Source organism: Phocoena phocoena, chromosome 5, assembly GCF_963924675.1.
Source record: "Phocoena phocoena chromosome 5, mPhoPho1.1, whole genome shotgun sequence".
Taxonomy (NCBI): Eukaryota; Metazoa; Chordata; class Mammalia; order Artiodactyla; family Phocoenidae; genus Phocoena; species Phocoena phocoena.
Window position 1 is genome coordinate 22,253,722 of NC_089223.1, and position 22,109 is coordinate 22,275,830.

The window sequence follows — 22,109 nt, forward strand, 5'->3', positions numbered from 1 at the left end:
TACTAATTCCACCATGCTTGGCATGGAGCATTCTCGCTAAAGCTCTTAGTTGTCCTTGACTAATTGTAGTTGGACAGGGCAGTGAAAGTCTCATTGATAAGATTTTAACATCCTGTGCGTGTGGAGACTCACTGATGTAAAAGCCCAGGATTGAAATCCTCATTGTTTACACAAGCAGCTTCATGAGGCCTGTTATCAATTATATCACCCTTTGTACTGCTTGGTCCCAAGTCAGTAAATCTTGTTTTTTGAACAATGTGGAGTGGGGGGATCCTGCAACTAAAAAGGAGGTAGGGAATTTAAGAGACTTTGGGTGAAATTACAAAGATAATTTTAAAGTTTAGCAAAAAATTTGGAGTACTGAGATACCATAGACAAAGAGAATGATTATGACGGTAACAAAGAGAGGTTGCTTTAATTAAACTGATTAATGGATGGTTTAGATTGTATGTAACAGGAGGATTAGACTTAAGATTTAGTTGTGGAAAAAAGGGCATTTTTATTGGATATATTCTTATAGTATCTTTAATACCTAGTTAAATCCTAGTTTTTCTTTTAAAGAGTTATACATCATATATCATAATCATTTTTATATTTTAAAAACATCTGAAAAATAAAATAATTTTAGTCTACAGAACTTAATTTTTCAGTGAAAGTTTATGTCAAGAGATGTGGTGGATTTTGATTTTTGAAGGGGAGGTCAACAAATACATACTATTTTAGAAGGATGGCAAAAATAATTGTTTATATTTTATATATTTTGGTTTAAATTTTTTCTTTAATAAAATGGAATTGAATATGGGAATGTGTATTCTTCACATTCTTTGCCACTTTGAATTAAAGAAAACAAATTTTGTTACTTATGAAATTCTCAAATGATGTTTCAATTAACGGTGATCTAAAGACTGAAGACGTCTATTCCACGTCTGTAGAAGTAGCTGGTTCTGTTATAAATTACATTAACAGTCAGTAGCTTATATACATAAGATATTTGGCTGCTTCTGCTTTTCATTAATATGGTTTTGGAATTTCACCAATTCAGGGACATAATATAGCGGAAAGGCCTTGGGCTCTGTAATCAGACAGACCTGGTCTCAAATCCCGGCAGTCTTGTGCTTGCTGTGGGACCCGGGCAGCTCACTCAAGTGCTGCTAACCTGACACCACAGGATTGTTCTGAGGATTAAATGTGATACACATATCAAGTGACTGATAGAGTGCCCATGGAAAAGTAGGTGCTCCGTAAATATTAATTCTCTTCCGTTCCTTTCCCCCCATTTGTCCACTTGTGTTTTTAATGGATCATCTTTACTCTGGGTTGTGTTGTAGGAAGTATTCTGGATGGATGGCTGCTGGAAACCCAATGCCTTAGCCAGCTCTTCTTCAATACTTAAGGATTTACTCTGGCATTGAGTAATGAGAATTTTGGTAAGAAAAATTAGATAAAGATAGTATATGGACTTTTCTTAAAAGGTCACTTGTATCTCAGATACTTCATAATAAGTTATATGGCTCGTCTCTAAATATTTTGGGAAGTCACAGAGGTACGTTCACATATGGATTGTTGTTGTTTTGAAAATAAGTAAAACAGGTTTTTAAAGTCTGTTAACACCCTGATGTGCCCTTCATGTTGTTGTAAATGTATTATTTCGCTTATCTCACCCTGTTTTGTTCTTTAAGTGTCTATGTACTCAGTAAGTTGTATAGTCTTTAACAGGTCTGGGTGTTATTCATCCCTTCAGTGTAGACTACATGAAGCACAGATTCTTAGAGGTTAAGTGGTTAAGTCAGCACTGCTGTCTGAAACTATAAAGGTTTTGACAATGTTAAAGAGGCAGGCAGTGGTATTGAAACTCTGAGAAGTTCTAAGATAAGTGATTTTCCTAAATCACCCAGAAAAATGATTATATATTGACTCTCAGGGTGGTATAGAGTATCTTTGGTTGGTTCCATTTCTATCCAATTTTTCTCCAAATGATATTAATTTTTAATTTCATCATCACATGAAATTAATATATAACTAGTACACCTATATTAGTAATTCATGTTACTAATTTGTGTTGTATGAAATATGTTGGACATATTAGGAAAGAAGGATGAAAAGGAGGTTAAGGATAATAGAAACAAATTAAGCGGTAATATTAGCATATATGTAAATTAGTAAATATGTATATTTTCTTTAAATTATTGTCATTGAAATGCGTCTGGAAAAATATGTATTGAAGAATTTTGCACATAGGAGACAGAGCTGAAGGTAGGGAGGAAAGCAAAAAAAGTAAATTCTAATTTCATTAATTCTGATAAGGAATTCTGAAATCTTGATATATTTACATTTTGGAACCTAAAAATATGACAATTTTAAAATTATTTTAAATCTCATTTTTTTCAATTTTATTAATTTTTTATACAGCAGGTTATTATTAGTTATCCATTTTATACATATTAGTGTATATATGTCAATCCCAATCTCCCAGTTCATCACACCACCACCACCACCCCCCGTCACCTTCCCCCCTTGGTGTCCATACATTTGTTCTCTACATTTGTGTCTCTATTTCTGCCCTGCAAACCGTTCATCTGTACCATTTTTCTAGATTCCACATATATACGTTAATATATGATATTTGCTTTTCTCTTTCTGACTTACTTCACTCTTATGACAGTCTCTAGATCCATCCACGTCTCTACAAATGACCAAATTTTCTTCCTTTTTAACTAAAAAATTTTTAACTAAAAAATTTTAACTAAAAAATTTAACCACTTTGTCTATGATTATATTTTTCAGAAACCATATTTGAGAAGTACTTCCATCCAGTGCTACTTGTGTTTACTTCTGAACAGTCATTTTTTAACTGAGGCTGGCATTCATGTCTTCATTTTGGGGTAATTTTATCTTTCAGCATAAAATCATCATGTTAATAACCATGATCATTGTTCTTCAGTATCTTCTCTATTAAATTGGTTTATGTTCAGTTTGCTGAAATCCTTAGGTACTCAGTATTTGGGGCATGACAGAGGACAGATTATGGGAGATTCAGAGGAGGTTTCGTAAACAGCCTACAGAGCATTTCTATATTCTTGTAATATTCCAAATGAGTATTATATCCTGCAAATAAATTGGACTTCTTGGTATCAAACTAAAATTGGAAGTACACTCTTTATTAATATCCTGTGTGATTTTCACACCAGTAAAAAAAAATTAGATATTGAGGGCTCACCCACATTACTTTTTTATCTGTCCCTGGCACTGACTTCTCCTATCATTTGAGCCTTATGTTAGTTAGCTCAGTTTAAAACATTTCTTTCTTTATTGAGGCCTTTTGTTTTTCTTCCTAATAAACTTTCATATTTTTCCATGCCTATTAACTTTTTTCTTCTCTGTTAGATGCAACTAATACACAGCACTCACCCAACCTATAGTTATGTAATCTCTGAGTTCAGTTTTACTCTATAATGCCTTCCTGCTGTGGGGAACCATAGATTTGTGCAGGTAGATCCTCCTCTCAAAAGAAAAAAAATAGTATTGGCTCTCATCCTTCTGTACAGGATCCATCAAGGAGAGACTATTTTTTCTGAAGCTCTAAGAATTATACTACAGTTACTTGGTCAATGTATGTGTCTTTTGTCCTGATATTAAGTTACTGCTTTACAAACAATAAGTAAGCTATATGATCTAGTTTTATGACTAGATTAGACTCAAGTCCATAACATTTATGGAGAAAGCTGCTACAAGGAGCATGCAAGGGGCATGTTTAACCTATTGTAAAGAATATTTACTGTCAAGATCATTACATGAGAAAGATGATTGCTTATTTTAAGAATTTTACCCATTTATTAGACATAAAAGTCTGATGGGACCTCTACTTAAAGAAAAGTAATAATTCATTCAAAAACATTACTGAGCACTGCCACACATCATGCACTGCTTTTATTTCATTGTGATAAATTACACCAGGTTATTTATAAGTCATCCCTTCAAATTAGGCTTTTCTTTAATGCAGGTTGGTCATCAGGCTAGCCTAAAGCATCAAGTTGTACTATATGTTCAGTTTTTATATTCATCTACAAGGCTGTCGAATACGCAAAGGCAAGGATGGCACTCATCTTTTCACTTGTTGGATTCAAAAAAGTCTTGATTGCTCTTTTGCCTATAGTATTCATCAAGACAATATTATGTTCATTCAAAATGCTTTGCTGTTTGGTTTTGCTTTCAGTTGTATCGGTGCAGGTCTTCCTAAAACAGAAGCAAACTGGCAGCATGTAATAAGTGATTTGAAAAGAATTGAAGATCTTATTCAAGTGAGTACTCATTTTTCCATAAAATATCTGGTATAATTGCTATGCAGTATGTTATTCCTTGTGTTTTGCTGTCAATCTTAGTGAAATCTCACTTGAAACAAAAATGTTTCTGTAGAATTGGTGAGCCTCGTAGCACCTCAAATGAACTCCTTTATTTAGAATTTTCAGACCCTAATTATCTTTAAAACTCAGTTTATGAGTGGCCCAGCATGAAGAGCTCTCCGTCACCACCCGCCAGAGAGACTCCCTTTTCCTACCCAAGAAACCAGGCGGCTTTGGGGCCCTTGTGGGGGGAATGGCCTGACTCAGGGAAGGGCTGTCTATTCCATGGGCTAGAGAATGCTTCTTCCACCTGTAGACACCAGCTGACCTGGCAGAACCTGTAGAGGGGAGAAATATGGGCTGTACTATAGTGTGGGCGATACAACAGGGATCAGTGAGAGTCCCAGGTCAGCAGGTGTACCAAACCTTTCAAATTAGCACCACAAAGGTTCTGAAAACTGAACCATCATTGGAATCACAGCATGCAAACATAGGTCAGAACCTCTATGCTAAGCCTACACAGGGTGGCTGCATGTTAAAACAGAAAATTCAAATTGGACCAGGGTCTCCTGACATAATAGCCCAAATACCAGAATACAATTGAAAAATCACTTTTCATACCAAGAAGCAGGAAAAATCACAACTTGAATGAGAAGAGACTCGGAAACAGACCCTGAAACTGAGATGGATTAGATGTTGGAATTATTTGCCAAGGAATTTAAAACAGGTATCATGAAGACGTGCCAGCAAGCAATTACGAATATCCTTGAAACAACTGAAAAAAAAAAAAAAAACAACCAGAAAGTCTTAGCAAAGAAATACAATATGTAAAATGCACCAAATGGAAATTACAGAACTAAGAAATACAACAAGTGGAATATGAAACGAACTGGAGAGGCTCATTAGCAGAATGAATATGACAGAGGAAAGACAGTCAGCTTGAGGATAGGATAATAGAAACAAAACAGACTGAAAACAAAGCAAATAAAGCCTCAGGGATCTTTGGGACAGTAAAAGATCCAGCATTCCTAGCATTCTCATCCTAGAAGGAGAGGAGAAAAAGAATACAAATAAAAGACAGAGATTGGCCAAATTGATAACAAAAGACAAACCAACTTTATGCTGTCTACAAGGAATTCACTTCAAATATACATGTATATACAAATATATATACATATTATATATGTGTGTATATAATATATACATATAATATGTATATATTATATACACACATATATAATATGTATACATAATATATACACAAATATATACATATATAATATGTATACATAATATATACACAAATATATACATATATAATACGTATATATATAATATATATATATATATATAATGACATAAGTAGGTTGAAATTAAAAGAAGAGAAACCCATGCTGTAGTGGGTTGAATAATGTCCCTCCAAAATTCATGTCCACCTAGAACCTCAGAATGTATCCTTATTTGGAAATGGGGTCTTTGCAAATATAATTAGTTAAGGTGAGGTTATAGTGGAGTGGGGTGGTCCCAAATCTAATGACTAGTGTCCTTATAAGAAGAGGACAGGATACATAGACACAGGGAAGAAGGCCGTATGAAAACCGAGGCAGCTACAAGCCAAAGGAGATTGGAATGATACAGCTACTAGCCAAGGAAGGCCAAGGATCCCCTGGAGCTGCAAAGGGTTTGGGAGCCATAAGGAAGGACAGTTCTCTAGAGCCTTCAGAGGGAACAGGCCCAGTTGCCTCCTTGGCTCTGAACTGTAAGTGAATGAATTGTTGTTTGAAGACACTTACTTTGTGATACCTTGCTACAGCAGCTCTAGGAAACTGAGGCACATATACATAATAATTCACACAACAATGTTAAAAATCAGAAGTGGCTATATTCATATCAGATAATGTAGACTTCACAGCAAATAAAGTTACTAGAGTCACGAGAGACATTACATCATGGTAAAAGATGAGTCCACCAGGAAAACATAATGATCTTAAATGTGTACCTACCAAACAGCAGAGCCTCAAAATGTAAGAAGCAAAAACTAATAATAGAACCGAAAGGTGAAGCAGACGAATCCATAAATATATTAATAGTTGACTTTAGTACCTCCTCAGTGACAAATAGAACTACTAGACAGAAAATCAGACAGGATATAGAAGAACTGGATGACACAGTCAACCAACAATATCTCATTTCCATAGAAAAACACTTCATCCAAGAACAGTGAATAAACGTTTTTTTCAGGCAACACTCCCCAAGACTGAACATATCCTGGGCCATAAAACAAACTTTAGCACATTTATCAGAACTGAAATCATGCAGAATATGTTATCCAACCACAGTGCAATCAAGTAGAAGTCAATTACATAAATACAACCGGAAAATCTCCAAACACTTGGAAATTAAATGAGACACTTATAAACATTCCATGGGTCAAAGAGCAGGTCTCAAAGGATATTTAAAAGTATAGAACTGAATGCAGACAAATACGCAACATAGGAAGTTTTGTGGGATTTAGCTAAAGCTTTACTTAGTGGAAAATTGATAAAACTAAATGATTACCTTAGAAAAGAGGAAAGATCTCAGTTTACCAAATCTAAGTTACTGTCTCAAGAAACTGGGAAAAGAGCAAAATAAGCCCAACACATGCAGAAGGAAGGAAGGAATAAAAAGGAAGGAAGGAAGGAAATTGAAATCAGGAAAACAATAGACAAAAATCAACAAAACATAAAGCTCTTTACTTTGGGAAAATAAATCAATAAAGTCGATAAACCTTTAGAAAGCCTGACAAAGATAAAAGAGATGACACATACCATTAGTATCAGGACTGAAATTGGGGTCTTACTACAGAACCTACAACCATTAAAAGGATACGAAAGAAAAACTATGAACAACTTTATTCTCGTAAATTTGATAATTTGGAGGAAATGGACAATTTCCTCAAAAACCACAAACTACCAAAATGTAACAAATGCAAGACCTGTTCAGTATTCGAAAATCAATCAATGTAATCCACTATATGAGTAGACTAAAGTAGGAAATCATATGATCGTATCAATTGATGCAGAAAAGACATTTTAAAACTGCAGCACCTCTTCAATGGTAAACATGACAAACATTTCTCAGCAAACAAGGAATAAAGGAGAAGCTCCTTCAGTTTGTTACAGAGCATGTACAGAAAACCTAGAGCCGACATTAGACTTAATGGGGACTGACTGCTTTTCCCCTAAAATTGGGAACAAGGCAAGGATGTCTTTTCTTACCACTCTTATTCAACATAGTATTGAAACTTTAGCTCAGTTGGCAAGGCAAGAAAAAAAGACATAAAAGGCTAAGGCAAGAAAAATAAATAATAAGTATGCATATTAGAAAGGAAGAAATCATAGATCACCCTAAGTCTTTTTTGGAGAGAAAGTACCAATAAATGGCTGTATTTTATTTAGGGAATGCAAATTAAAGCCTCAATGACATGTCACCTATATGAATATTTAAAATAAAAAATATTGATAATACCAAATGCTGGCAAGGATGTGGAGAAACTGGATCATTTATTATATTGCTGGTGAGAATGTAAAATTGTACAGCCACTCTAAAATAGTTTGGCTGTTTCTTATCAAACAAAACACGCATTTGCCATATGATCCAACAGTTACACTCAAACATTTATATCAGAGACATGAAAACTTGCATTCACACAAAAACATGCATATGAATGTTAATAGAACTTTATTTATGATAGCTAAAAACTGGAAAGAACCCAAATGTCCTTCAACAGGTCAACAGTTAAGCTTCGGTACATTATATCGAACAATAATAGTGAGCAGTAATAAGGAACAAATTACTGATACAACAAGTTGTGTGGATCTCCAGAGTATTATGCTGTGTGAAAAAAAGCCAGTGGGGTAAACAAACTGTAGTTCGTCCATACAATGGAATATTACTCAGTGATAAAAAGAAATAAGCTGTTTAGCCATGAAAAGGAATGGAGGAACCTTAAGAGCATATCGCTAATGAAAGAAGCCAATCAAAACAGGCTACATGCTATATGATATGATACTATGTGATTCCAACTATATGACACTCTGGAAAAGGTTGGATACAATACAACAGGGGATAAGGGAAAGGGAAGGATAAAAAAGTGGAGCACAGGTGATTTTTAGGGCAGCAGAACTATTTTGTATGATACTGTAATGATCAACGCATGTCATTATACATTTGTCAAGAACTATAGGTGTACACCACCAAGAGTGAACCCTGATGGAATCTATGGACTTTAGTTGAAAATGTATCAATATTGACTCATCAATTGTAATAAATGTACCACGCTAATGCGAGATGTTAATAATAGGGGAAACTTGGGAGGGGGCCAAGGGGCCATATGGGAACTTTCTGTACTTCCTGCTCATGTTCTGTAAACCTACGACTGCTTAAAAAATAAAGTCTATTAAGTTTTTCAATAAGCCTATTTCAGAAGGTTATATGCTGTATGATTCCATTTATATAACATTGCTGAAATGATATCATAGGAATGGAGAGCAGAGAAGTGGTTGCTGGGGATTCGATGGATGGTAGGAGGTGAGAGGAGCATATCTGGAGGAAGTTGATTGTGGCTATACAACAGTAGCAGGAGGATTCTGTATCTTAACTGTGATAGTGGTTACGTGAATTTACACCTCTGATAAAATGGCATGGAACTACACACACACGCACACACACACTAGTGCACATAAAACTGGTGAAATCTGAACAAAGTGGGTGGATTGCATCCATGTCAATTTCCTGGTTGTGCTATTGTACCGCGTTATGCAGGACCTCAACACAGGAGGAAACGGTGAAGGCGCACACAGGATTTGCCTGTATTTTCTCTTACAATTTCATATGAATCTAAGATTATCTCAAAATAAAGAATTTCACTGAAAAAAGTTTTAGTGTTTTCAGTAGGTTGTTCTCATTATATCTAAAGCGGGAATAGTTTTTCATATTACCGAATTTTGTTTCCATTTCAGTCTATAGATATGGATGCCACTTTATATACTGAAAGCAGTGCTCATGTGAGTATAGTTTGTTTTCAATATTGCTATATTTTCCAATTTTCAAAGGTCTAAGAAGTATATTTTCATAAGTTTACTGGACTGTGTATAGTTTTAAAATCTAACATTTACATAGATGCTCTTTTCATTGTAGCATCATTGCCGAATCAAAACATAAACTTTTCCCATCAATGTCAAACAAAATATAGTATATATTTCTGTGATGCAATTAAATCATGATGCAGTTAAATACAAGAATCAAGTTAACTCAGGCAATTTAAAAGTATCCAATATATCAGTTGTTTCCAGTGCTGTAGCGTATTATCACTTTTAATCATATTTTTTACAAATTGTTTAAATACATTCATGCTCTACATTTTGCCTGAATCTCTACCGTTGTCAAAAAGGGATTCTGACTGGTTACTTTCCATGTGAGAAAAAAAACAAACACAAACCACAAAGTCTATCAGAATTCAAAACTGATCTCGAACTTGTTTCATTAATATGCTGCTGACGTTGCCTTAGTCATATAGGATTTCAGTTGAGCTGCTATTCCTTTCCCTCTGAATTGGCTACAAAAAACATAGAAACAAATCCCTGACATCTACACTTCGTGAAAAACAAACTGTGTTGTGTGCATTCAGAACAGTGAGCCCTCTCTCTATTATTCCTTAAGTAGAATTTCTCTGCAATAGAAGGTTTTGCCCTATCAAGACTTTCTAAGCATTGGAAAGAAGCCACAGCCAGAAACTAGAAAGAACAGATACCCATCATTCACTTAGATAGTGCTGCCATGCTAGAAATTGCTTCCCTCTTTTGGCTTCAGCATGTTTTCCACTTTTCTTTGCATTTTCTTCAAAGTAGAAAGCAGTCAGCTAACCACCAGCACTCCGAATCCTGAGATTGCTTTTTTTGTAAGACGATAACCTCGCAACCCGTGGGTTGTAGAAAGTAGTTGAGATTGAAATTTAGATTTAAACCCTGACTCAGCCACTTCCAAGCTTTGTTACCTTGGAAGACACTAAATATTTCTGAACCTCAGTTTTATTATTTATTTTATTTATTATTTAGTTTATTATCGACATGGTGACAGCATTTATTACCCTTTCAATCCAGAGGAGCTGCTGTGGGGGAATAAGGAACATTGCTAGTCCCAGGCACATGGCTGTCATCCTTCCTTCTTCCTTCCTTGCTTCCTTCCTTCCGTAAGCACCTGTTAAGTGCCTGCAGAGTCCCAGGCACTGTGCATGACATTGAGAACAGGAAATCAGACACGTCGTGGTCAAATTCCCACATGCTCATTAAATGCTTCTTTTGTTTGAAGTTTAAGTTTTTGTTAAAGTAATCCTCTTGGGAAATGTATTTTTGTGGGACCTGAAAGGTACCTTTCTGATATGGCCAGCCTGTGAATAGACCATACGCCTGCTTTGATTTTTCTAAGAAATTTCTTGGAATCACGTCTGCCTCTGGAACTTTGGAACTTGCAGGAATAGTATAATTAGCAGCCACCACTGTTTAAAATGTTAACAGTATGATCTGATTCTAAGAAATTCTTCCATATGCACCATCTCTATTAACGTTCTGAGAGTCTCAGGTCAGTATTATCTGTCCTTTACACAGAGGAAATGTGCTTAGTGAGGAAAAAGTGGCCTATTATTTCCACGTTTTCTAGTTTTATGTTCTTTCTTCTATACAGTATCACCATCCTTCCTGTTTTGTTCTCAGTTTGTTTTGGCTTTGATATCAAAGCCAAAAGAGAAGAAAAAAATCAAGCTGCTTCCTATGTAGAACTTTTTAGGGGTATTGTGTTTCTTTATAAAATAGCTGGATTGACTTTCTAAAAAATCAAAATTACATCTGTGTGAAACTGAATAATGGGGAAATAATTCTTTCTTTTTCTTTTTCAAAATGGTTCTTTGTATCTCTTTTAGCCCAGTTGCAAAGTAACAGCGATGAAATGCTTTCTCCTGGAGTTACACGTGATTTTGCATGAGTCCAGAAATTCAGACATTAACGATACAGTAGAAAACCTTATCATCCTAGCAAACAGCAGTTTATCTTCCATTGGGGTGAGTTATCCAATAGTTACGCAGAGCTACATCAGATGCTCTCGGCTTGATTGGGAGAAATCATTAGCTGGATGGGATGTCATGGACAAGGAGACCCTCTGAAGGGGCACTTGGGAAAGTGAGTTAATTCCAGTGAAGTGGCATCTAGAAGCAGCACCATCGCTAGCGTGCACACACTCCTAAACTGTTTATTGATTTATTCATTCAACAAACATTGACTGCGTGCTCTAGGCCGTGTGCTTTAGTGCTGGAATGACAAGGGTGAACCAGACAGTCAGGTCACTGACTTCAAGGTGTTGATCACTAGGTGCAGTGGATAGACATTAGTCTAACTACATAATTGATGAGCATCCATAGTAGTAATCCACATTTACTTGGGTTATTACTGTGTGCCAGATACTGTTCTTCAAGGGTTAGATGGTAATTCGTTGAATTCTCGCAATCAATCTGTGAGATAGTTATCACTATTTCTGTTTAAGGTTGAAGGAATTGGGGCTCTGGGGGCTTGAATCTCTTCCTCCAATTCACACAGCTAGTAAAATGGGGAGCCAGGAGTCCCTGAGCAGTTTCACTCCAGAGTCTCCCTTCTTATCTACTCAAAGAATAAATGCTGCAAAAGGATAATAATAAAAATATTAATAATTGGAGTATAATTTGGGCCATCACAGGCAACAGGAGCAATATAGGCCTCCAGGAGAGCAAATAGCAGGGACCCCCTGGGGCACTGGCTATGCAAAGGCCCTACAAAGGATTATGGCTTTCAGGGCAAAACACTAGTGGCCAAAGCAAAGTGATTAGAAAAAGTTTTATAAACCAAAAAGGTATAATCATAATTCGTTCATTTCACAAATAGTTTTTGGGCCCCATTGTAGGCCCTCAAGATAACAGAAGTGAAAGAACACACATAGTTCCTGCTCTTACGGAAGGAAGAAGCATACAGAAATCAATCAATAAGCAAATGAATAATAAGTCAGGTGTTTATTAAGTGGGAGGGCAAATAAAAAAGAGGCAGGTAAGGCTACTGGGAATCTAATCTAGAGAAGGTTTACCTACTCAGCTGACATTTGGCAAAGACGTGAGAGGGAAAGAGCTTTAAGGATGCCGGGGAAAGTATGTTCACGCAGAGGCAACTGAAAGAGCAGACGCCCCGAGCTAGTGTGGCTGGACACCTTGGATTTTCCCTAAAAGTGCCAGGTGCTTCAGTGTCACTGTGTCAGTGATGTTACCTCTTTATAACCACAGCCACTCCCCCACCTCAGCACGCCCCACCCCCTCCTCTGTATGTCCCTCTATCTTATATACTACATATCTTACTTGATGGATATTGTCTGTTTCTTCCTACTAGAATGGCAGCTTCAGAGGGGTAGGGTTTTTTGTTTGTTTGTTTTCGTGCTATATCCCAACTCCCAGAACAATGCTTGGCATGTACTAGATTCTCGATCTATTTCTGAAATGAATATATTAATGTTTAAAATACTCCTGTGATATGTTATCTCTCTGTTATTGGTCGAAAGACTGACCCATGCAACAGGTAACTCACAGCAGTGTCAATGGGGAACACTTTAATGTGCATTTTTATAGTCGCTCTCATCATGACATAGTGTGGCTGGATTGCACAGTCAGAAGACCTAAATGCAGAGCATTTCATTGATTATGTCAAATGAGATGAGTCATTTAATATCTCTACCTTTCTATCTGACATAATTATTTTCAGGATCATATAGGACAGCATTATATGGAATACGAAAGCGCCTAGCATAGAGTATGTGCTTGATAAACACTGGTGAATCTGAATTTTAAATGCTTAATGGATGGAAAATTGAATTTTGAATTTTGCTGGTACAGCGTTCATGGTTCAGATGATCCCTGAAAAGTTTAACTTTAATTGTTAAATTTGCAATATTCTAGTTATTCATGAAAATGTTTGTTTTTTTTATTTCTTATTTTTTTCAACATCTTTATTGGAGTATAATTGCTTTACAATGGCGTGTTAGTTTCTGCTTTATAACAAAGTGAATCAGCTATACATAAACATGTATCTCCGTATCTCCTCCCTCTTGCGTCTCCCTCCCATTCTCCCTATCCCTCAGCTCTAGGTGGTCACAAAGTACCGAGCTGATCTCCCTGTGCTATGCAGCTGCTTCCCACTAGCTATCTATTTTACATTTGGCCACTCTCTCACTTCATCCCAGCTTACCCTTCCCATGCCCCGTGTCCTCAAGTCCATTCTCTACATCTGTGTCTTTATTCCTGCCCTGCCCCTAGGTTCTTCAGAACCTTTTTTTTTTTTTTTTTAGATTCTATGTATATGTGTTAGCATATGGTATTTGTTTTTCTCTTTCTGACTTACTTCACTCTGTATGACAGACTCTAGGTCCATCTACCTCACTGCAAATAACTCTGTTTCGTTTCTTTTTATGGCTGAGTAATATAGCATTGTATATGTGTGCCACATCTTCTTTATCCATTCATCTGTCGATGGACACTTAGGTTGCTTCCATGTCCCGGCTATTGTAAATAGAGCTGCAATGAACATTGTGGTACATGACTCCTTTTGAATTATGGTTTTCTCAGGGTATATGCCCAGTAGTGGGATTGCTGGGTCATATGGTAGTTCTGTTCTTTAAGGAACTTCCATACTGTTCTCCATAGCGGCTGTTTAAATCCCCACCAACAGTGCAAGAGGGTTCCGTTTCACCACACCCTCTCCAGCATTTATTGTTTGTAGATTTTTTGATGATGGCCATAATGACTGGTGTGAGGTGACACCTCATGGCAGTTTTAATTTGCATTTCTCTAATGATTAGTGATATTGAGCATCCTTTCATGTGTTTGTTGCCAATCTGTACATTTTCTTTGGAGAAATATCTATTTAGGTCTTCTGCCCATTTTTGGATTGGATTGATTGTCTTTTTGTTATTGAACAGCATCAGCTGCTTGTAAATTTTGGAGATAAATCCTTTGTCAGTTGTTTCATTTGCAAATATTTTTCCCATTCTGAAGGTTGTCTTTTCATCTTGTTTATGATTTCCTTTGCTGTGCAAAAGCTTTTAAGTTTCATTAGGTCCCATTTGTTTATTTTTGTTTTTATTTGCATTTCTCTAGGAGGTGGGTCAAAAGGGATCTTGCTGTGATTTATGTCATAGATTATTATGCCTATGCTTTCCTCTAGCTGTCCAGTTTTCCCAGCACCACTTATTGAAGATAATGTCTTTTCTCCATTGTATATTCTTGCCTCCTTTATGAAAAATAGGGTGACCATATGTGTATGGGTTTATCTCTGGGCTTTCTATCCTGTTCCATTGATCTATATCTCTGTTTTTGTGCAAGTACCATACTGTCTTGATTACTGTAGCTTTGTAGTATAGTCTGAAGTCCGGGAGCCTGATTCCTCCAGCTCTGTTATTCTTTCTCTAGATTGCTTTGGCTATTCGGGATCTTTTGTGTTTCCAAACAAATTGGGAAATTTTTGTTGTAGTTCTGTGAAAAATGCCATTGGTAGTTTGAGAGGGATGGCATTGAATCTGTAGATTGCTTTGGGTAATATAGTCATTTTCTCAATGTTGATTCTTCCAATACAAGGACATGGTATATCTCTCCATCTGTTTGTATCATGTTTAATTTCTTTCCGCATAGTTTTCTGGATACAGGTCTTTTGTCTCCTTAAGTAGGTCTATTACTAGGTGTTTTATTCTTTCTGTTTCAATGGTAAATGGGTGTGTTTCCTTAATTTCTCTTTCAGATTTTTCACCATTACTGTATAGGAATGCAAGAGATTTCTGTGCATTAATTTTATATCCTGCTACTTTACCAGATTCATTGATTAGCTCTAGTAGTTTTCTGGTAGCATCTTTAGGATTCTCTATGTATAGTATCATGCAATCTGCAAACAGTGACAGCTTTACTTCTTCTTTTCTTATTTGGATTCCTTTTATTTCTTTTTCTACTCTGATTGCTGTGGCTAAAACTTCCAAAACTATGTTGAATAATAGTGGTGAGAGTGGAGAGCCTTGTCTTGTTCCTGATCTTAGAGGAAATGGTTTCAGTTTTTCACCATTAAGAACAATGTTGGCTGTGGGTTTGTCATATATGGCCTTTATTATGTTGAGGTAACTTTGCTCTATTCCTACTTTATGGAGGATTTTTATCATAAATGGGTGCTGAATTTTGTTGAAAGCTTTTTCTGCATCTATTGGGATGATCATATGGTTTTTCTCCTTCAATTAGTTATTATGGTTTATCACATTGATTGATTTGCGTATATTGAAGAATGCTTGCATTCCTGGGATAAACCCCAGTTGATCATGGTGTGTGATCCTTTTAATGTGCTATTGGAATCTGTTTGCTAGTATCTGGTTGAGGATTTTTGCATCTGTGTTCATCAGTGATATTAGCCTGTAGTTTTCTTTCTTTGTGACATCTTTGTCTGGTTTTGGTATCAGGGTGATGGTGGCCTCGCAGAATGAGTTTGGGAGTGTCCCTCCCTCTGCTATATTTTGGAGGAGTTTGAGATGGATAGGTGTTAGCTCTTCTCTGAATGTTTGACAGAATTCACCTACGAAGCCATCTGGTCCTGAGCTTTTGTTTGTTGGAAGATTTTTAATTATAGTTTCAATTTCAGTGCTTGGGATTGATCTGTTTATGTTTTCTATTTCTTACTGATTCAGTCTCAGAATGTTGTGCTTTTCTAAGAATTTGTCAATTTCTTCCACATTGTCCATTTTGTTGGCACATAGTTGCTAGTAGTAATCTCTCATGACCCTTCATATTTCTGCAGTGTCAGCTGTTACTTCTCCTTTTTCATTTCTAATTCTATTGGTTTGAGTCTTATCCCTTTCTTTCTTGATGAGTCTGGCTAATGATTTATCAATTTTGTTTATCTTCTCAAAGAACCAGCTTTTAGTTTTATTGATCTTTGCTATTGTTTCCTTCATTTCTTTATCATTTATTTCTGATTTGATCTTTATGATTTCTTTCCTTCTGCTAGCTTTGGTTTTTTTTGTTCTTCTTTCTAATTGCTTTAGGTGTAAGGTTAGGTTGTTTATTTGAGATTTTTCTTGTTCTTTGAGGTAGGATTGTATTGCTATAAACCTCCCTCTTAGAGCTGCTTTTGCTGCATCCCATCAGTTTTCAGTCATTGTGTTTTCATTGTCATTTGTTTCTAGGTATTTTTTGATTTCCTCATTGAGTTCTACAGTGATCTTTTGGTTATTTAGTAGTGTATTGTTTAGCCTTCATTTGTTTGTATTTTTTACAGTTTTTTTCCTGTAGTTGACATCAAGTCTCACAGTGTTGTGGTTGGAAAAGATACTTGATACGATTTCCATTTTCTTAAATTTACCAAGGCTTGATTTATGACCCAAGATATGATCTATCCTGGAGAATATTCCATGAGCACTTGAGAAGAAAGTGTATTCTGCTGTTTTTGGATGGAATGTCCTATAAATATCAATTAAGTCCATCTTGTTTAATGTATCATTTAAAGCTTGTGTTTCCTTATTTATTTTCATTTTGGATGATCTGTCCATTAGTGAAAGTGGGATGTTAACGTCCCCTACTATGATTGTGTTACTGTCGGTTTCCCCTTTTATGGCTGTTAGCGTTTGACTTATGTATTGAGGTGCTCCTATGTTGGGTGCATAAATATTTACAATTGTCATATATTCTTCTTGGATTGATCCCTTCATCATTATGTAGTGTCCTTCTTTGTCTTTTGTAATAATTTTATTTTAAAGTCTATTTTGTCTGATATGAGAATTGCTACTCCCTCTTTCTTTTGATTTCCATTTGCATGGAATATCTTTTTCCATCCCCTCACTTTCAGTCTGTATGTGTCCCTAGGTCTGAAGTGGGTCTCTTATAGACAAGCTATATATGGGTCTTGCTTTTGTATTCATTCAGCCAGTCTGTGTTTTTTGGATGGAGCATTTAATCCATTTACATTTAAGGTAGTTATCGATATCTGTGTTCCTATTACCATTTTCTTAATTGTTTCGGGTTTGTTATTGTAGGTCCTTTCCTTCTTTTGTGTTTCCTGCCTAGAGAAGTTCTTTTAGCATTTGTTGTAAGGCTGGTTTGGTGGTGCTGAATCTTCTTAGCTTTTGCTTCTCTCTAAAGGTTTTAATTTCTCCGTCGAATCTGAATGAGATCCTTGCTTCATAGATTAATCTTGGTTATAAATTTTTCCCTTTCATCACTTTATATATGTCCTGCCACTCCCTCCTAGCTTGCAGAGTTTCTGCTGAAACATCAGCTGTGAACCTATGGGGATTCCCTTGTATGTTATTTGCTGTTTTTCCCTTGCTGCTTTTAATATTTTTTCTTTGTATTTAATTTTTGAAAGTTTGATTAATATGTGTCTTGGCATGTTTCTTCTTCGATTTATCCTCTATGGGACTCTCTGTGCTTCTTGGACTTGATTAACTATTTCCTTTCCCATATTAGGGAAGTTTTCAACTATAATCTCTTCCAATATTTTTCCCTGCCTTTTTCTCTTCTTCTTCTGGGGCCCCTATAATTCAAATGTTGATGCATTTTATGCTGTTCCAGAGGTCTCTGACACTGTCCTCAATTCTTTTCATTCTTTTTTCTTTAGTCTGCTCTGTGGTAGTTATTTTCACTATTTTATCTTCCAGGTCACTTATCTATTCTTCTGCCTCAGCTATTCTGCTATTGATTCCTTCTAGAGAATTTTTAATTTCATTTATTGTGTTGTTCATCATTGTTTGCTGTTTTGTTCTTCTAGGTCCTTGTTAAACATTTCTTGTATTTTCTCCATTCTATTTCCAAGATTTTGGATCATCTTTACTATCATTACTCTAAATTCTTTTTCAGGTAGACTGCTTCTTTCCTCTTCATTTATTTGGTCTGGTGGGTTTTTATCTTGCTCCTTCATCTGCTGTGTGTTTCTCTTTCTTCTCATTTTGCTTAACTTACTGTGTTTGTGGTCTCTTTTTCACAGGCTCCAGGTTTGTAGTTCCCATTGTTTTTGGTGTCTGCTCCCAGTGCATAAGGTTGATTCAGTGGTTTTTGTAGGCTTCCTGGTGGAGGGGACTGATGCCTGTGTTCTGGTGGATGAGGCTGAATCTTGTCTTTCTGGTGGGCGGGACAGCACCCGGTGGTGTGTTTTGGGGTGTCTGTGACCTTATTATTATTTTAGGCAGCCTCTCAGCTAATGGGTCAGGTTGTGTTCCTGTCTTGCTACTTGTTTGGCATAGGGTGTCCAGCACTGTAGTTTGCTGGTCATTGAGTGGAGCTGGGTCTTATTGTTGAGATGGAGATCTCTTGGAGAGCTTTCGCTGTTTGATATTACATGGAGCTAGGAGGTCTTTGGTGGACCAGTGTCCTGAACTCGGCCCTCCCACCTCAGAGGCACAGGCCTGATACCTGGCTGGAGCATGAAAACCCTGTCAGCCACATGGCTCAGAAGGAGAGGGAGAAAAAAAGAAAGAAAGAAAGAAAAAGTAAAATAAACTAAAAAGTTATTTTAAAAAATTTAAATAAAAAAATTGAAAACTAATTTAAAAAAGAAAGAAAGAAAGAAGAGAGGTTCCAAACCAAAAAACAAATCCACCAATGATAACAAGCACTAAAAACTATATTAAAAAAACCCCAAAACCAAAAGAAAATGGAGAGACAGAACCCTAGGACAAATGGTAAAAGCAAAAGTATACAGACAAAATCACACAAAGAAACATACACATACACACTCACGAAAAGAGAAAAATGAAAAAAAATATATATATGTATATTAAAAAGAATGAAGAGAGCAACCAAATCAATAAATAAATCTACCAATGATAATAAACTCTAAATACTAAACTAAGATAAATGTAAAACTAGAAACAAATTAGAAGCAGAAAGCAAACCACAAGTCTACAGTTGCCCAACGTCCACCACCTCAATTTTGGGATGGTTCGTTGTCTATTCAGGTATTCGAGAGATGCAGCATACATCAAGGTGAATGTGGAGGTTTAATCCGCTGCTCCTGAGGTTGCTGAGAGAGATTTCCCTTTCTCTTCTTTGTTCACACAGCTCCTAGGGTTCAGCTTTGGATTTGGCCCTGCCCCTTCCTGTAGGTCACCTGAGGGTGTCAGTTCTTTGCTCAGACAGGGTGGGGTTAAAGGAGCAGCTGATTAGTGGGCTCTGGCTCACTCAGGCCGAAGGGAGGGAGGGGTATGGAATGTGGGGCGAGCCTGCAGTGGCAGAGGCCAGTGTAACGTTGTAACAGCCTGAGGTGGGCCATGTGTTCTCCCGGGGAAGTTGTCCCTAGATGACGGGACCCTGGCGGTGGCGGACTGCACAGGCTCCCGGGAAGGGAGGTGTGGATAGTGACCTGTGCTTGCACACAGGCTTCTTGGTGGCTGCAGTAGCAGCCTTAACGTCTCATGCCTGTCTCTGGTGTCTGCACTGATAGCCACGGCTCGCACCCATCTCTGGAGCTTGTGTAGGCAGTGCTCTGAATCCCCTCTCCTCACGCACCCCAAAACAATGGTCTCTTGCCTCTTAGGCAGTTCCAGACATTTTCCTGGACTCCCTCCCAGTTAGCTGTGGTGCACTAGCCCCTTTCAGGCTGTGTTCACGCAGCCAACCCCAGTCCTCTCCCTGGGGTCTGACCTCTGATGTTGGAGCCTCAGCTCCCAGCCCCCACCCACCCTGGCAGGTGAGCAGACAAGCCTCTTGGGCTGGTGAGTGCTGGTCAGCACCAATCCTCTGTGCGGGAATCTCTCCACTTTGCCCTCTGCACCCCTTTTGCTGTGCTCTCCTCCTTGGCTCCGATGCTTCCCCCCTGCCCCCCCCATTTCCGCCAGTAAGGGACTTCCTAGTGTTTGGAAACTTTTCCTCCTTCAGAGCTCCTTCCCAGAGGTGCAGGTCCCATCCCTATTCTTTTGTCTCTGTTTTTTCTTTTGCCCTACCCAGGTACGTGGGGAGTTTCTTGCCTTTTGTGAAGTCTGAGGTCTTCTGCCAGCGTTCAGTAGGTGTTCTGTAGGAGCTGTTCCACATGTAGATGTATTTCTGATGTATTTGTGGGGAGGAAGGTGATCTCCACATCTTACTCCTCCGCCATCTTGAAGGTCTCTCTGAAACTGTTTAAATTACTATAATTTGTGGTATTCATCGAAATAGTTGAATTCAACCAATAATAATTGGGTGAATATTATGTGCTAGACCCTATGCTAAATGCTAGGGGAGCAAAGATACATAGCCTTGCCTTCCTGGAAAAGCCTAGAGAATAGTGGTATGAGAAGCATAAAGCTCCATAATATCAATATAATACATGAAGTGATATAAGACAGAGTCTAAACAAGAGGTTCTGAGAACGTAGAGAAGGGACATTTAGTGCAGCCCCAGGAGCTCCCAGGTTCAGAAAAGCCTTCCTAATGGAAGCAGTGCCTGAATGATCTTAAGTGTGAGTGGTAGTAGCTAAAATAGAAGTGTGGAACAGGCAGAGAGAAACGCAAAGACAGCGAGGCACCTAATAGCCTGATGTATGTATGGGAGCTAAAGGCATGAGCCCAGTGTTCCTAGGGCATATCTTTGAGCTGTGGAAAACATGAAAGAAATAGGTAAGGAACCGCTCAAGGAGGGCCTGCATGCTATGCAGTGAAGCATGGACTTCATGCTGGGGTAGATGACCAGAAACTATTGAAGGACTCTAAACAGAAGTTCATGATTCAATAGATTATTTTTTTTTCAAATTTTTTTTCATTGTCCTTAATTCACTCTAGGAAAAATCAGCCCTTATCAAATCACCCATAGTTCTTCCTAATATGATAATTAATCTACCAACAAATTTATGTCTCAAGACTTCACCATATGGTTCAAATGATATGATATTTGCAGGAAAGGCATATTTTAGACTTTCCAATCTAATCCTTTCTTTTTATCTGCAGTATAAAACTGAATCGGGATGCAAAGAATGTGAGGAGCTGGAGGAAAAAAATATTAAAGAATTTTTGAAGAGTTTTGTACATATTGTGCAAATGTTCATCAACCCTTCTTGATTGCAGCTAATCCTTTTCAGCATTTCTATTATTAACAAACATCTCCCCACTGCTTAGAGGCAACAACGAAACACTCAGCATTTCAAATATGCTGCCAAAATAAATTCTTCTGGCAAGAGGATGATCAGGATCTTTGATCGGATGAACTCACAGAAATGAAGGCCGAACAATGGCATTGAGTACCATGGTGTCTACGAACGAAGGACTTATTTTATTCATTTATTTTTAATTTATTATTGAGATTGTACATATTTGTAGCATAATGTAAAATGTTGAATAAAATTGTGTATATATTTTATCTTTTGAAATTGCACTGATATTTTATGTCATAAGAAAATAGAGGGTGTTTGGTCCAAGGGTGATAGTCAAATTATTTAACAACCACTGGGGCTGGGCACCACTGCTGTAGGTAAAGAGGATGCCCCAACCAATGTGGATATTGACTACCAGCCTTCCTTTACTTCTCCTTTAGGTGTAGCACTTGGAGGGAGAATTGACTACCAACGAGAAAGGAGGAACTAGATGTGAGACCAGTAATTTTGTTATTGATATATAAAGCGCTTGTTATGAGAGAGAGAATTTGCAAGTACCCGGCATGGAATGTGCATCAGTCCATCTCAGGTGGGGATGGCAATAATAAACCTTCACTGATAGGTGGAACTGTGTATC

General features: G+C 37.3%; 1 protein-coding gene across 1 annotated transcript; it reads left to right on the top strand.

The window, feature by feature from the left end:
• Positions 1-1,321: 1,321 nt before the first annotated feature.
• On the top strand, positions 1,322-21,502 carry IL15 (interleukin 15). Its single transcript, XM_065877307.1, has 6 exons — positions 1,322-1,427; positions 2,785-2,882; positions 4,214-4,298; positions 9,344-9,388; positions 11,299-11,436; positions 21,330-21,502. The coding sequence occupies exons 1-6, from the start codon at positions 1,416-1,418 to the stop codon at positions 21,438-21,440; spliced, it is 489 nt and encodes a 162-aa protein (XP_065733379.1). The 5' UTR covers positions 1,322-1,415; the 3' UTR covers positions 21,441-21,502.
• The last annotated feature ends 607 nt before the right edge of the window (positions 21,503-22,109 follow it).